At 47.1% G+C, this 16,334-nt stretch overlaps 2 protein-coding genes across 5 annotated transcripts in view; one reads left to right on the top strand and one right to left on the bottom strand.

Moving 5' to 3' along the window:
• The window catches only part of PHB2 (prohibitin 2), a gene marked incomplete at its 3' end in the record, with an annotated part of 171,503 nt that overhangs the window by 130,627 nt on the left and 24,542 nt on the right, over window positions 1–16,334 (top strand). The gene's annotated exons all lie outside the window — the stretch shown is intronic.
• Window positions 1,936–14,721, bottom strand: CD4 (CD4 molecule). 4 transcript variants are annotated; one of them, XM_083804262.1, is made up of 12 exons: window positions 14,077–14,721; window positions 13,600–13,679; window positions 7,976–8,054; window positions 7,626–7,757; window positions 5,725–5,886; window positions 5,496–5,639; window positions 4,992–5,267; window positions 4,199–4,552; window positions 3,841–4,083; window positions 3,632–3,750; window positions 3,316–3,383; window positions 1,936–2,294 (listed from the first exon to the last, which is right to left on the bottom strand). In XM_083804262.1, the coding sequence occupies exons 4-12, from the start codon at window positions 7,684–7,686 to the stop codon at window positions 2,279–2,281; spliced, it is 1,443 nt and encodes a 480-aa protein (XP_083660388.1). In that variant the 5' UTR covers window positions 7,687–7,757; window positions 7,976–8,054; window positions 13,600–13,679; window positions 14,077–14,721; the 3' UTR covers window positions 1,936–2,278. The 4 variants fall into 4 exon arrangements, with proteins under 4 accessions (XP_083660388.1, XP_083660390.1, XP_083660387.1 ...); XM_083804264.1 differs by lacking the exon at window positions 7,976–8,054; XM_083804261.1 differs by lacking the exon at window positions 14,077–14,721 and having other exon boundaries at window positions 13,600–14,025.

Raw genomic sequence — 16,334 nt, 5'->3', positions numbered from 1 at the left:
TAGCTTGTCTAAGTATGTCTGAGGTATCTCAACATCAAGCAAACACTTAAAAAAAAAAAAAAAAGTTCAAAAATAGGCTGGGGTTTCAGCAGTGAGATAAAGTGAAACGAGAAGAGGGTTAAGCACACAGTGTCCTCCCTTCTAGACCTTGGGGACACGGAAAGAAACACATGGGGTCATTTGGCTCTGAATGCTGAGGGTTGCGAGCGCCTTGCTGCAGAGCCCGCAGGGAGCACGAGGCAGGGGAGGGCCTCGGCAGGTCAGGGCCGACAGCATCCTCCAAACTGCGGCCTCACGCTGCAGTCAAAGGGCAGAAATTAACTGGGAGGCAGGACGGGCTTGGGGAGGCAGGGGAGACAGTTATAGAAGAAAAAGGGTCTGGGTAACAGGGGTTGTTGGTTTTGGTTGAGGGGAATATTCCAAGCGCTTTGGCGTGATCATTACATCGAGCACCGCTGACACTGTGCTCATTTTCCTTCTTACAGCTCTCAGATTTGACCTCTCCTTAAGCCCCGATCCTGTCTTGTTGAGCAGGCTGATGGGCATCAGCTGGCACCCGAGGCAAGCTGGCAGTTCAGGGACAGGGCAAGAGCACGAAGAGCATGTGCGGGGTGTGGACTAAGGTTTTTCCGAAACTGGACACTGGAACAGGCTTCCTAGTGAGGTGGTTGCCCCATGCCTGCCGGCGTTCAGGAGGCATTTGGATAATGCCCTTAACAATATGCTTCAGCTTTTCTTTAGCCCTGATGTGGTCAAGCAGTTGGACTTGATGATCTCTGTAGGTCCCTTCCAACCGAACTGTTATTCTTTTCTAAAATCAACGTAGTTTTGTATGCACAAACTATGGGAAGGGAAATGACATCGGTGCGCCTTCATCGCTCCGTGTCGCGTGCAGACAGCGGTGGAGGAGCCGGCAGGGCACTGGTGGTGGCTGCCCAGGGGCTGGCCCACACCTGCTGCCACAGCTGTGTCCCCTCTCCAGGGGCAGCAGAGGTTGTGGCAGGTTTCAGACGGGGAGGGTGACTGGTAGACTTCCCCCAGCTCACAGGTGGTGTCTCTGCCGTTGTAGCCACCTGCGCTTTTTTCAACCGTGCCACGCTGACACGACGGCAACAGAGAAACCCCCTCCTCTAGCACCAGCAATCCTGCAGGGGGTTGTGTGTGGGGACAGCATTGTGTCTCTTTCTGCCTCTCCCCAGCAAGCCCAGAGCAAATTAGCAAACCTGGAGTACAGTCCGTGACAGCTGTAGGACCGTAAGGCCTCCATGACCCATCTCTAGCAGAAAGGAGAATAACCTTATACAAACACAAGACTTCTGTGTACCCATTTTAACAGCATTTTTCTTTCTTCTGCTTCCGTCGTAAATTTCCTGGGCTTTCCACTCCCTCTTCTCATTTCTTCGAGACAACAGAGAGACATTTCAGGGAGGGCTTTCCCAAAAGCATCTGCCGGCTTACGCAGTCCAAGTATCTTTTGTTCCATGAAATTGTCACCTCTTTCCCAAACTTACTTCCTAGATCAGCACTCACAGCTTCCTAAAGCTCTGTTTTCCAGAAGTCATTGGTGTCCTGAACTGCCTTCCTGAATTACCCCGTTGTTTGTGATGTTTTCATTTGTGCACAGGTTTGTTGTGGGTAAGGTAAAGGCTGCAAGCTGGGGATGAGGCTAGGCGGTCCTGTGAGGCCAAGGTTGCTGAGGAAAGTCAAATAGATTTCAGGGAGTTAGGGAAACTTGGAGGTGGCCAGGGAAGCAGGAGACTGAGAATCAAGATACTACATCCTGGGGAGGGAAAGGGAGAAATGCAGGTTTGAGCCAGAAGACTGTCCCTCAGACAAATAATAATAATATCAACAACAACAACAACAACAATAATAATCATCATCATCATCATCATCATCCAGCTTGGGAAAAATAAACAACACCAGAAACCCCCCTCAATAATCCTGAAGTAATTTATTGTAACTCAGGTGGATAAAAGAAGCATATAAAATCAGTTCCACAAGATGGACAAATTAAGTGCACGAGCAAAATACAAGCATATGTATATATACCCTTCTATTCAGTGTCCCTCCTTATAGAGCTCAGTCATAACCCTTAAGGGTTTCTTGTCTTGTGCATTGGCTCTTCATCAGACGACTTCCCCCCATGGCATTATATGGGGAGAGTAACGAAAGCATAAGGAATGATATCAAAACAAGAGGAAGGGAGGTGGATTCACAGAGCACTATGGGCTGGCAGGTGTTTCGGGACAGTCAGAGACTTCGTCAGCCTGCAGTACTACTTATTCATCCGGCTGCAAGAGAAAAGCATTGCATTAGTCCCAATGTCGTAGAGGCGATACCTTGAAGCCAGCCAGCCCCCATGTCTTTGCCCAGTGTAGGGAGGTGAATTCTTCCACACGTGTTATGCTAACCAGCTTGTCATCACATACACATCCTAACTATGAAGTAGTATTTGTCAGTTATTCATTCTCACTGAATTCTCAGTGACAGGGAAAAAAACATGGGTGAAACTATTACAGTTTTCCACTGTCACCAGTTAAAGTCGAGCAGAAGTCAAGTTCTGTATATTTCCATCTCTTGAGCTGGTTCATCCAATTATTTATACTGTCCTTCTCTCTCCACTTTCAGTGAGAGGGTAGCTGCCAATGTTTCTCCACAGCTGCTTCTGAGACCTGATATCATACAAGTTTAAAGACCTGCAAAAGGGCAAACCTCTGCTGAGAAATCCTTGCCCCCATGAAAAGGGCTAGGACATGGTGATGTATTTCGTATCACCTAATGTATTTGGGAGAGGGAATGGCTCACAGTGTCCTGTGCTTTTCTCTTCTCTTTCCTTGTTCCCAGGAGGTTATTGGTGATTTTCAGAGACTGTAGTTCAGCACTGTGATAGCAGAACTGGAGCCATATTATGGGCATAATGGATTTTTAAATTTTAGTTTTCATCCTTCATTTTTGTGTTTGGTTGTGTGTCTTTCACCTTGATATTTACAACCTTGATATCCATGTCCCAGATCTACTGGGATTCTAGAGCTCCTGCTTGGGTTTGGCCAACATGTCTCAACATCAAAGTAATTCAAGTGAAACTTCTGCTTGAAAGCTTGCCAGCACAATACTACCGTGGGTTTGGGATGTAACAGGAAATTCATTAAATGTAGCTCATAACTCATAAACATAACATGAGAAAGAGCTGAAAATACTGAAATGCAGCTGTAGTGTAGGCACCAAGCAGGCTTATGCTCCATTGCTCCCCACTTGACTATCCATCTCCCCTCTCTTGAAACCAGTCTGCCCGTTACAGGTGCCCTCACTTACTGTTGACATTGACATGTCTTCTTTTCCAGCAAGTGCTGTCTTGCTCGTGCCATCCTTTTTGCCCGTTGCTGCCAGGAGAGAAGGGATGAATAATGATTGGATGTTTTCATGCTTAAATTGTTTTCCACTGAAGTGGTATTAAGGTAATTTCTGACATTGCCGCTATCTGCAGACTGGCCATCTCTAACCATTTGCTTTCAGTGTAAGGATTGACCCTTTATCTATTCTGCCCCATCTCCAGAGAGAAAATCAGATTCCTCCTATGGTCTGGGGAGATTGTCCTCTCTTTTTCCTTCACAGGGACCAGGGCACTCACCCTTCTCCGCTGCCAGCTCATACCAAACATTATGCCCAGGCATACAAGGACAAACATCAACACACCAGCTCCAATAATCACTCCAATTACTGTATAGCTAATCCAAACAGGAGCTTCTTCTGTGGAGGGAGAAAAGTCATCAGAGACAGATAGAAAGGGAACTTTATGGCTTTTGGGTGGAGGCAGGGATATGATGTTAATTTCCATACCCACGGTGTAATTAAGGCTGAGTTTCATGTTATTGTCTTCCATCAGGTGACAGTTCCACATCCCTGCAGCAGTGACCTTCACCTCCACCTCTGTTTCACTCTGTTTTGACTTCTTGATGTCCGTCTGAGTCCCATTAACACGTTCCCAGAGCAAGTGGACGTTAGATGGGATGGGGCTGGACACCCGGCAGAGCAGTGTCATCTCAGCCCCTTTAGGGAGTGGCCCAGGAGGGTTAGCAGACACTGGAAAGATAAGAAAATGGTGAGTGACAGGATGGGAAGATTGGTCCATGCATACTCTTGTGGCTTCCGGGTTTCTACAGCTCCTCATCTCCTAATCCACTTCTGTTTCTCTCACCTTGCATCACCACCAGCTCTGTCTTGCTTTGTATGTATCTTCTGTTGTACAGCAGCTGGCACGTGTACTCTCCAGAGTGCCTCAACTGGATTTTGGGGAGTTTCACTTTTACGGTACTGTCACGTTGCATTTCAGGTATTTCAAACAAAGCCTGGCTACTTTTTTTAGTTTCACGCAGCTGTCCATCTGCTGTGGCGTTGAAATCAAGTAGAGTGATTGCTTTACTCTGTGTCCAATTCAGTTGTCCTGTGAAAAAATTTTTCCACCCTATCTTCTGGAAGTTCAGATGCCATGACAAGGTCACGGTGCTGTCAGCAGCTGCATACATTCTTTCCAAGTGTGTATTCTCAAATCCTGAATGCAGAAGAGACAGGAATACAGAGGCAAGGAAAGACATGGCTGTCCTTCCCCATGTGCACCCTTGGCCTGGAGAGATGCACCCTGTGCTCATATGAAAGAGGACTCAGAGAAAAGCCATGAGATATCTCAGGGAGGGTAAGCAGTTAGTGTCTGAACGTAGATTTAAAGAGCCAAAGCTCCCAAGCTTGTCAGAGCTGAGGACAGATCCCAAGAAGAAGAAGAAGAACTTTTAGGGCAAGCCTGGAGAGGGAAATGGAAGGAAGCGTGGGACAGAGCTCAGGCAGCAGAGCAATCCTCCAGCTGCAGTGCTGGAGGCCCAGGGACCCTGGAATGCCATTGCTTAGGATGCTGGAAAATGGTATCTCGGCTCAGGGACTGGAGGGAGCACCGTTTCCAGAGCCTGCACGTAGGTTGCGTTTTTGTTGTCACCTACCTAATACCTTCACATTAAAGGAGATGTTCTGACTAATCGATGGAGAGTCTGAATGCATGTTACACATCCAGGTCCCGCTGTCCGTAGTCTTCAGTTGCTTTAGCTTCAGTACGTATTTTTGAGGGGCCTCGTTTTGCAAGATGTCTGGTGTCACTCTGCTGTTGTGACTGTTAAACAATGTGATGCTAAAACGGGGTTGAGGATTGTGTGAGTTGTGCGTTAAAGTCAGCTCGAGGTCATCATCCGGCAGGAAGTGCCCGTTTGAAGAGATTGTCACTGTAAAGAGAAAAGGCCTAGGCAGTAAATCAACTCCTCGTCATGCAGGTGAAGGAAAGGTGTCACAGCAAAGAGAGCATAGAGACTTCGTGACGTGGTGGTGGAGGGGAAAAGAGCTCTGATAGCCCAGACCAGAAGATGGTGCATCTGGATAAAGAATGCCAGCAGAGATGTTTCTCAGGGCTTTGTGGTCTCCTCCCCCGCCTCACCGTCCCTCCAGTCACTCACATTTAACGACATGTAGTGAGATGCTGTTACTGTCAGAGCCACATTCACAGATGTAGGTGCCAGCATCAGAGATCCTCAAGTTTGACACCTTCAGATGTTTACTGTTCTGGTTTATTTCAGATCGATCTGACATTGGAGTTCTGCCTTTTGGAAAAATAAGCTTGTTTAGGAGGGAAGAGATTTCTTAGCCACCTACTGGGGAGAATGGGTCTTGAATTGGAAGACTTACCTTTAAATACCTTCCCCGTTGAGAGCTGTATAATAGTAGCAGGAGATACTGCGTCATACGTGTACTTCCAGATCACATCTTTGTCATGCCTTTTACAGTTCAGGATCACCTCCTTTCCCTCAACCCCAATCTGTTGTTGATGAGCCATAATGTGGGTCAGACCTGAAAGTCAATATGCCCCAGAAATTAGCATACATTAAATTTCTGAAGGATGGTTCAGTGAATACTTCCCATTGCTCCAGGAAGATGCAGATTCCTCTCCTCCCTTTTCCAGATACTGAGAAGATTATCCTCAGTTTCTGAATTTTCCCTTTCTTTATCTCATTAACCAACCCCTTTCCTTTTCAACTCCATAGCTTCCCTCCTCTCCACTTCAAGGTCTTTATCTGACTAATTGCTATTCTGTTTTACATATGTTAGAAACAAGGAACATGCCAGTGGTTATGGTGGATTCACCAACACTCACAATTCTGAGACATCAACAGTTTTACTGATGTTTTTACAATTGTTTCCCTCTGGACAAGATTACATTGTCATGCTGGCAGCAAAAGCTGGGCTGCATGTGCCACCTCTCCTTCACTCCCTAGTCAAGATGAGGCAGCGCTGGCAAAGTTGGTCACCCCTTCTTGCAGTTTTTACATGGAGTAAGATTGGAAGCCCAGGAAAATGAAGGAAGGAAGGAAGGAAGGAAGGAAGGAAGGAAGGAAGGAAGGAAGGAAGGAAGGAAGGAAGGAAGGAAGGAAGGAAGAAGGAAGGAAGGAAGGAAGGAAGGAAGGAAGGAAGGAAGGAAATAAAAGATGGAAAGGAGGAAAGAAGGAAAGAGAAAATGACTTGTTTAACATCAGGTTCCTGTTCTAGCGTTGAGGGATATGTGAGAGTAAAAGAAGTAAGATGCCTAAGGTTGAAGAAATGTTAGGAATGATTTCTTGGAAGAACCAATTCCTTTCCTTCACTGGAAAGAAAATTCGTCAGGAGACTGTCAGAAGGAGATGGGGTTGCCAGAGTTATGACTGGAAATGAGGGGGTTGTGGTCTCCTGCCTGACTGTTGATAAGCTCTCAGAACTGCCTCACCTGCATGGGGCTGCAAGTCTCTCAGTTGTTCTAGTACTGGAGCACCCCAGAAGTGTAAAATGAAAAGTTTACATGAGCTTAAGTGAGAGGTTTCCACAAGTTACACATTCCTCCAAGAACGTGGGTAGTTTGCAGCACTGCCAATAGCAGGTGTTTCAACAACCACGCATTGGGTAATGGAAAATGATTAGTTGGTCTAAAACGGAGAAATTATAAACTTTATTAATAAGAGTATCTTGGTGTCTTTTGCCATGCTTTTGGCTTTAGGGTGCATAAAAGAGTTTCAAACTTTTCACTGCTACCAGAGGAATCAAAGCTGAGCATTTTAGAAATGCAGATTTGGCCTTGTTCAGTCACCTTCCATTCCTGGGAAAAGAGCACTGAAAAGTTCACCAATTGTAATAACACTAGCAGTCAAACTGAGCAAGCTGGTAACATCAAATCTGTGATCAGAAATCTGCAAATCTGTGATCAGAAATGCACAACTTTTTACCCAGGCAGTATCTTACACCCTGTGTTCAGTATGTGGGACCTGGGCTGTTTTTGGCTCAGGAAATGGCTCTGCCCAGAGGACAAATTCCTTATCAAGCATTTCTTCACATTTATACAACTGCTGTGAACCTTGGCTCTGAATGGCACAACATCTTCCCCAGCTGGTGGTCTTGTCTTTTATGTCAACGTTGTCCCAGCTACACGTTGGGTTGCTACCACCCCTCCCTGCTTACGATGGCAAATTGTGAGGAGCCTAAAAATACCCCAAATGCTGTGAGGCTTGTGGGAAGTCCGTAAGCATCAGCAGGGTGTTTTCCCAGAGCAGCTGGGGACTCACCCAGCTGCAGAACCATGAAGACAGCACGCACGCTGCTTGCTGCTGTACCACACAACTCCATCCTCGTGGGAATGCTCCTCCCTGCTGCAAGCTGAAGGGCTGGAGATGCTGCCGGTGCCAAGGAATGCTACCCTGGAAGACCCAAATGCTCTGTTAATAGTGGTTAATTTTCAGGCCTTGTGATATAGTTTTAGAGTCAGTCCAAATGTAAGCAGGAGGTTGGGCTGGAGACATCCAGAGGTCCCCTTCCATCTATCTCTTTGTATGTGATTTTATGACTGCATGATTAACGCCATCTTTAGGCTCTTATTTGTATTTTTTTTAATTGTTTTTGTCTACTTATTTCTTACCTTAAAAATCGTGATAACCACCAAGTCTGACGTTCTTGGAAAGACGTGCTTGAATTCTCAGGGCTATTCAACAAGAGGTCTGAGGCAAAGGGAGGAATGAGGTCAGAAAGAAGCAATTGCATTGATGGTAACAAAACCTTAAGTGGAAAGTCCCGGAACAACTTCTTCCTGGCATCTGTGGTCACACAGACAGAGACGCCCAAGGCACCTCTGGAGGCCAAGGAGAAGCCGACAGCGCAGGGAGACTGGGGCAGCACAGAAGCGTCCCACCCCCAGGTCGGGTGAGGCAGAGGCTGAAGGACGTCAAGGTTGTGCAGGGGAGCGGGAAGGTACTGCGTGAACACTGACAGCGCAGAGGCAGGTCAGAAGGGATTTCGCAGGCAAACTTAACTTCTAAGGCAGGAAGTGCAAAGCTACAAGTGCTTCTAGAAGGTGGTGTAGGGGCAGACGGAGTGCGAGAGTTGCAGAGTCTAACAGAGAAAGTGGTGTACAGAAGGGGGGCACGAGGTTATCGGGAGCTGGGCAACTCAGAGAGCACTGGGGGGCTGTACAGAAAGCACAGGCTCCATCTAAAGCAGGAGAGGCTTCATTTAAACTAAAACAGAACCTGTATGCTGACATTAAAAGGAAGAACCTTTTAAACAAAGACTGGGGAAAATCCAACAAATATAGATGAGCAAATTACGTGAGCTACAGCGTCCGAAACATAAAAACTCTGTGTCCTCAAATGAACAGAAGCTGACAAAGCGCAGGGGGCAAGCAGTGGGGAGCGATCTGAACAAACCAGCTCCCGTTTTAATGGACTATGGGAGAACACTCTGGCTGCTACCAAAGGAGAAATTCAGATATCAGAAGCAGGACTGGTAGGTAGTGGGGATGTGAGGAGAGATCTAGAGCCATAACAACAACAACAACAACAAACACACATCAGTTTTCAGAGAAGTCAGCAGAATAGCTGGTGGGAAGGTCACTCAGCTATAGCTGGTAGCAGTGTGGTGGTTTTACCTTGCTGGGCAGCTAAACTCTGCCACAACCACTTTCTCACTCTCCCTCCTCAGAAGAAGAGAGGAAGAAGAAAGTATGCTGGAAAGAAAGAGAGAAAGAAAGACAGAAAGAGAGAAAGAGAGAGAGAAAGAAAGAGAGAAAGAGAGAGAGAGAGAAAGAGAGAAAGAGAGAGAGAGAAAGAGAAAGAGAGAGAGAGAAAAAAAGAAAGAGAGAAAGAGAAAAAAAGAAAGAAAAAGAAAAAAGAAAGAAAGAAAGAAAGAAAGAAAGAAAGAAAGAAAGAAAGAAAGAAAAAGAAAGAAAGAAAAAAGAAAGAAAGAAAGAAGGAAAGATAGTATTTTAATACTACATTTATGTGTACTATGTGCAATATTAAGTATAATATATTTCAGTAGAGGATAATTTAATATTGAAATTAATTTGAATTACCAGAACACATTAAACTATCAAAGAGAAGATGAAAACATCAGTGTTACGTTTACATGGAGGTCAGGTGACTGACAATCGGACAGCTAGACAGATGAACACATAAAAAATACAGGTGCAAGAGCAAGACAGCAGCCATGTGCACCATCAGAAGAGAAACAGAGGGCAAAGGCACAGTCAGAGAAAATTTGCAGCTTTTCTCGTACAAAGTAAAATAAAATAAAATTAAACTAAAAAAAAAGCCATCCCCAGGGAATATTTGCATGAGCTATATCATACTGAGACATAGAGGAAACCTAGTCCTTGCTGCTAATATTCACATCACCTGTCCCAGTGAGACCAGTAGGAAAAGTAAGCACCCACCCTGCAGCGATATCTACAAATTAACAGCCTCAGTGCTGGATTTCAAATATTTTGAGTCATTGTCATTAACCTTTATATAAAGCCTGGAGGTGATCAGGTAAAAATTAGCAAAATTGCTGAGTCACGTGCCATCATTTTATGTTGTATCATAAATTATCATAATGTTATGTTGTATGGGAATCTCCATTTTCCCGTCATCTTATGGCTTCAGTTTGTTCTTCACCTTCTTTCTCTCTGGTTGTTGAACAAAACCCCACAACTGAAGCACGTGCCATGGTACCAGTGAACTGCTGACCTCGCACAGTTTGATAGATGTAGGTTGAGGCACATTTCGTACATTGTTCTGCTGTTTCTTCCTGTGATTACACATATATATATCTCCATTCTTTTTCCATTCACACTAATCTCCATATGTTTGTGGCAGGTCTCTACAACATGGTGATGACCACCTACATCTTATGAGTCAGTGGGGAAAATGGGTTGCCTCCAGCCAGCGTTTCTTTCATACGCTTTCTCTCTCCCTGTTTACTTCTGCTTCTCATTCACGCCACTTCTCTTTTTTTTTTTTTTTTTTCTGTCTTTCTACCTCCTTCTGTATCCCTCCATGTCATAGTGTGGGCAGTGGTGTTCAGGAGTTCACAGACCTCAGCGAGTACGCCTGCTGTGCCAACTTAGCAAGCAGGTCTCATTAGCCGATGCCCGTAGCAGACCTGCAGCCTCCTTACAGGCAGCCCAGCTGTATCTTGTGGTGGTAGTCGTAAATTAAGTGGTGTCAGGGAACGTCTCCAGGCGCTGGAACATACCCACCAGCCCTGTTAAATCGCTAGAACATTTCCTGATGCGTTTTTGGCCCAGGACAACTCTACCCCTCCCAAGCGAATCCCAGGATCCATTTAAGTGTTGAGATGGGCCAGCGACCACTCCCATTAGGCAGCTGGCACGTAGCCAGTTCATTTTGGAGGTTAAGTGAGTTTAATAGCCCAAACCATCTCATGCTAGTCAGACTCTGTGCCAGAAACAGCCTGGGCACACCTGATTTATTAGCACGTCTAGCAAAGGAGGAGCAGGGCTCCCTCCCAAGTGAACATTGATTTCCATTTCATTTTAACTTCCCCTTCTTACTAAACTGCTTTAATTTCCTTCTTGACTTCTTTTAATGATCCCTGCCTCCCCAGGGGCTGGGGAAAAAAGAGAGCCGTGGCAGCAAGTGGATTCAGGGAGGGAGTGATGGCTGCAGGACCAAGCCTGGCCTGAAGAACATCTGCTCCAGAGAGCCTCATGGGGTGGTGGCTGCAGAGAGCTGTCCCCCAGGCTGACACCAGCATGACACTGTAGGAAAGCAAAATTAAAGAAAAAAAGAAAAGAAAAAAAAAAAAAAACAGAAACCACTCCTCCTGCAGAGTAGGCCATCTCCTCCTCGGTACGTTTGTGAGCTGCTTTCATGCCTTGTGGTTTCCTTGTTTTCTCCCCTCGCTCTTGCTTGTGGCTGTGCTTTTGATCTTGCAGCAGCAGCAGCTCCACAGCAGGGCAGGGGCAGGAGCCTGCACCCAGGCTCCCACACCTCAGCCCCGGCAGCTACAACCCGTTTCCCCTGTGGCTGCTGCCAGGCAAGGGCTGAGGGGTGCAGCTGCCTCTCACGACTGTGCCTCAGTTTGGCGTGAATTTGGGGCTGTGGGGTGCAGCTGCTCAGTGGGGATCGTGTCGCTTCTTCTCAATTTAAACATCTAAAGCAAAGCTGATCTGGCTGTTTTGCTAATCAGTGATTCCCTTGAAAATGCTCATTAACGTTAAGGCATGTGTGAGCCGTACAGAGAGTAAGAGACCAAATGCAACAAAAATAGCCAGTGAAAGCAAAGAGACGACAGAACTGGAGGTCATTGCATGGGATCCGTGGTCCCACTAAGCCCTGGAGCATGAACCAGCCCAGCTGTCACACAGCATAGATGAGACCAGCTGTGACCCTGCCTTGATTTCTGCTCAAGTGCTCTGCCATGTAAGACAAGCATTGACCCTTCATAGCTGCTCCCAGGAGGATGCAATCGAGCAGTGCCAGCTACCTCCCCTCCTACACCCCCCAAGGGAGAGGTCCCAACGCTGGGATGGGGCAGCGTGCCGAGGCCACCACGTGGGAACCATCCAAGTTTCATTTGGCCACAAAGTCCTCGTGATCTGGCTGTGTGTCTGGACCCACATGGAGACCACCAGAAATGGCTCCATCTCTGCAGCCCAGCAGAGGAAAACAAGACCTCCCTCTGCATCACAGACATTTCAGCGTGCAGTTTCTGAGCTTTTCCCTTCTGCCTAGCGCCATTTCTTTCCTTCTAGCCCTCCTCCTTTTGGCTTTGCACGCAGTTTTTCATCCAGAAATTCGCAATTAAAGCCCAGGGGTGACTTTCAAGGAGGCCGTGACTAGCAAACGGCACAAAGATGTTCTCCAAAGACAGGCCCTCCGTTGCCTTCCCATGCCATGTGCACACACAGCATGTGGTCCAGGTATCACTGATGCAGCTGCCGAAATAGCAACACAGAGATCCTACAGGCAGTCTACTCGATGTGCAGCCCGGACTGCAAAAGGGTCTATGTACAAATTGATAACATCAGCGCAGCAAGGCTGCGTATGCCAGCCCCTTCAGAGCAAAAACGTGCCCCCTTATATCTGGGGTGGCTAGGAGATGTTGTTCTCCCATGAATACACAGTCCCCGTGTGAGGCTGTGGCAGAAAGGGCATGTCTAAGAACAGCGAGCAGGAAAGGGATGGTGATTTTGCTCTGTTTAGGTGAGAAAAGTGCTGCTGCATCGCAGGCAGTTTGGGCAGCCATGTTTGTGAAACGCTGGGGAGGATAAAGAAAAAAGTTTATGAACTGAATTGAGGATAACATGCACAAGGGACTTAAGAGGACTGCTTATTTTATAGTGGAGAACATTAAGCAATAACCTGAGCTCAAATTTAATGTACCATGCAGCGGAATATTTTGGGGCGGCTGACAAAGCTTGAGCAGAATTCACCATCCGAAAGATGAAAAATTTACCCAGAAATGAAACTCCAGTTTTTAAAAGTGCGGCAGCCCATGAAGGGGTAAAGCTTTTCTGGTGTCCTTAAATTGAAAGGACTCCTCTTTCTGCATGAGATACTGCTCACCCAGCCCTGAGCTAGTGGATTAGGCTGCGTCTGCAGCCCGTGTTACGCAGTGAGCCAGGCAGATGAGATTATCAGAACAGACCTCCATCGTCTTGGCACGTACACACTTAAACTGGCTTCCCTCGTTAGCTAGATATTGGCATCCTTTTATTTTTCAGGATTTCTTATTTTTTAGAATAAAATTCACCTTCCTGAAGGGCATATGGAGATGGTGATAGCAAGTGGCAGCTGGTGGTGGAGGGCTGCTCCCCAGTGCATTTCCAGCCCTTGGGGATATGTGGTCATCAGTGACGAGCCCTTCTATAGGGCATTTCCCAGAACTGTCCCTATACATGTGTGTAAGAGATCTGTGAGATCCCCAGTCTCCAAGGCAGGTTGATCTTTTCGTAGCTCCTTTTTTTTAAAAAAAAAAATAATAAATCCCCCCCTTTAATGGAAAAATCCAGGCAGAATAACACTTCTTAGTTAAAAATAAAAGGCCTTGGAGATCTGCACAGACAGAAGCATTATCAAGTCAAAAGTTCAAGAAGGTTTTGCATCAGAACTTTAAGTGGGGCAAAACCTATCCGTTCCTCATCCTGGCCGAAACAGCAACTCGTGTGAAATAGTAAAGTTAGTTACAACATAAAAAAAAACGAAAATAGATCAACTTCTCTTTTCAGAAAAAAAAAAAAAAGAAAGAAAGTTTCCTTACCTCTTTTTCTCCCTCTCTGCCTGTGTGTTTCTGTCTCCTTGTGCTTGTCACCTGCCGTAAATGATCTGACGCAGCTACAACTGAAAGAAGAGAAGAATGAGGCTGATGTTCAGAAAGCTGCTCAACAGATGTTGGCCTTTGTCTCCTCCTCTTCAGCCAGAGCATCAGCAAGGTCTCGCCGCCGGCCCGGGTTCTGCTGGCATCTGTGAGCTTCTCTAGGTGGATGGTGACTTTCCAAATGCATGTGATGTCGCTGCTGGGTGTGAACAGAAATGCAGACCATAACGGAAGGCTATACACTGCGATGCCTGGGGAGAATGAGCACGTAAAACAGAGAGAGCCTATTGGCCATATGGCAACTGGTGAGAGGCCATGACAGGGCTGAGACTGGAAAGCGAGCGGTTAGAAACCCGTTCTGCTCTACTGTCAAAGAAAGCTTGCAAATTAATGTGTTAGCTGAGCAGATCCAGACCTCACCTGGGCCTCCAATGGCCTGTAAAAGAAAGCTGACCACCGTTTCCAAGCCTGCCTCTTGCACTGCTGCTAAGAGGAACCACATCTGAGGAGCTGGCCATGGGCGGTCCCATGGGCGGTCAGAGCGATGACAAAGCTGCGCCACCAGCCCAGCTGGGGCTTGGCCACCAGGCCTAGCGGTTTAGAAATGGCCAGGGTTAGTTAGGGCAGAGAGAAGGGGGACCCTTTGAGGGTGTGTTTGGGTCACCTGCCTGGAGTACAGCTGAGATTTGGGGTGAGTTTTTTTTTCTTTAACTTTGTTGTCTCCAGTAATCTATACCACTACTGAATCTCAGCTGTTTCCCTTCCCTGTAGGGTGGAGGAGGGGGGCTTTTGTGGTTTCCCACCCACATTTGCTGTCTCTCTCTCCGAATCCCAGCCTCAGCCAAGACGACGGAAACCCACTGAGCCCCAGACACAGCTGAGATTTCATCTCTGTGCCACCCACTCTTCTCCTCCAAGCCGTCACTTGCCCCTTTGTCTAGAGGATGGGGTTGAGAGACGGAACCAAGTCTTTGGAGGAGCAGGGGCAGCACTGAGGTTCATAAAGTAACACCAGGTGTAAAGAGAACACCACTGATCAGGCCTCAAGCGCAACAGCTGGTCCATTCGTCGTATCTTTGGAGAAATATGAAGTTGCCCCATCATAGGGACAGACCCACCTGTGAGAGGCAGAAACTTCCCAGTGGCCAGATCGAAGCTATGGGGCTGGCTGGGATGGGGTGGGTGACAGCCCGGCCAGTGCCCAGAGCATCTGAGAGCCTCATTCTGAGACATGGCTTTCCTGCGAGACCCTGCCACATCACTTCAGTATCTCCCGAATGCTCTCAGATGCCCAGACGCGTCCCTTCTGGGCCTATCCACCAGAGCAAGGCTGTCCTGGGAAACATGGAGCTCAGCAAAGTCAGGCTGTGACTGTGGCATCTCAGGGCTTGGACAGGGCACGCTGGGGCATTGAGATGCTGCTGCAGCTCGCACGTATTCTGGTTTGCATTTTGTTTCTCCAGCATGCTGTAATGCAGAAACCCCAGCCTGTTTTTAAGCGGTTGGTTTATGTCACTGCAAATACCAGCCAGTAATAGCATACCCTGAGGGGGTCAGGCTTCCAAAGCACACTTGAACTCGCTGCAGGGTAGCAAGGAGAAGCGGGGCTGTGGTTGTGAGGTGACAAAGCTGCAGGCCTGGCCCCACACGGACCCGTTCTCCATGCAAGGAGAGTTCAGAGCTGATACAGCAGTACGGTGAGCAGCCCTCGTGTGCCTTGCAGGTGCCTCTGGGACTGGGGGTCACAGCATGCGCCAGCATGTTTGTATCGCTTTCATCCAAGCATCTCAAAGCACTTTGCAAGCATTAATTAAACATCAGAATCCAGGAGGGATGAATAATATTAGTCAGCCTTTCTTCTGAATGTAATATTTCTCATAAATATTTAAATGTTTTTTTAAATTCCGTGTTAGCCTGGTTCTCACCTCACTGGGACGGTTGCTGTACTGCACCCACAGGGGAACTGGGGCCTATCCAGCATCCCACATGGACCCAGCGGCTGAGCAGGGTGTAGAGACCCAGCATTACACAGTGCTCCCCACAGACAGATCTGTGATTCTCATTTTTCCATGTTTTCTCCTTTGCAGAGACACCCCCCACCCCCCCCCGTGCTGTCTCCATTTGATCTAATCCCAGCACTAGCAGGGATTTTTTTCCAGGCTGGGGTTGGTGAGTAGCAGATCCTTGTTGACCTCAGTGGAGAGAGAAGGCTTCCAGGTTATGCTGGGTGAAGGTCCCTGTCTGCAGGCACAGGAAATCTCTCAAAGAAAGTGCAAAAATAGGAAAAGGGGGTCTCAGAAATCAGATGTTGAGACAGACCATTTATTAATGCCAGTGGAAAGGCAAGAAATCTCCAGAGATTGTCTCCATACAAGCCAAGTTCCCTGCATGTTAGTGAGGGCTGGGAGTGTGCCTGGGAATTTTGATGGGTAACAGATACCCAAATATACCAGAAAATTCATGATCTCTCAGTGACTGGAGAGAGGGAAGGACATAGTGTGAAAATCATATCTTCAAACTCCTGAATGTCACTGTCTTCAAAGACCAGCATCCTTCTCTTTGCAACAGAATAGCTGACACCTGTTAAGTTGAAAAGCTCCTCGAGGGGCTTTTCTGCCACCAGACAAGGAGAGCTAAAACACCCCAGCCATCTGGCAAGAAGGCCTGGTAGTTTTCCC

Source organism: Anser anser (assembly GCF_964211835.1).
Source record: "Anser anser genome assembly, chromosome: 1".
NCBI lineage: Eukaryota > Metazoa > Chordata > Aves > Anseriformes > Anatidae > Anser > Anser anser.
This window is presented reverse-complemented; position numbering and strand designations above follow the sequence as displayed.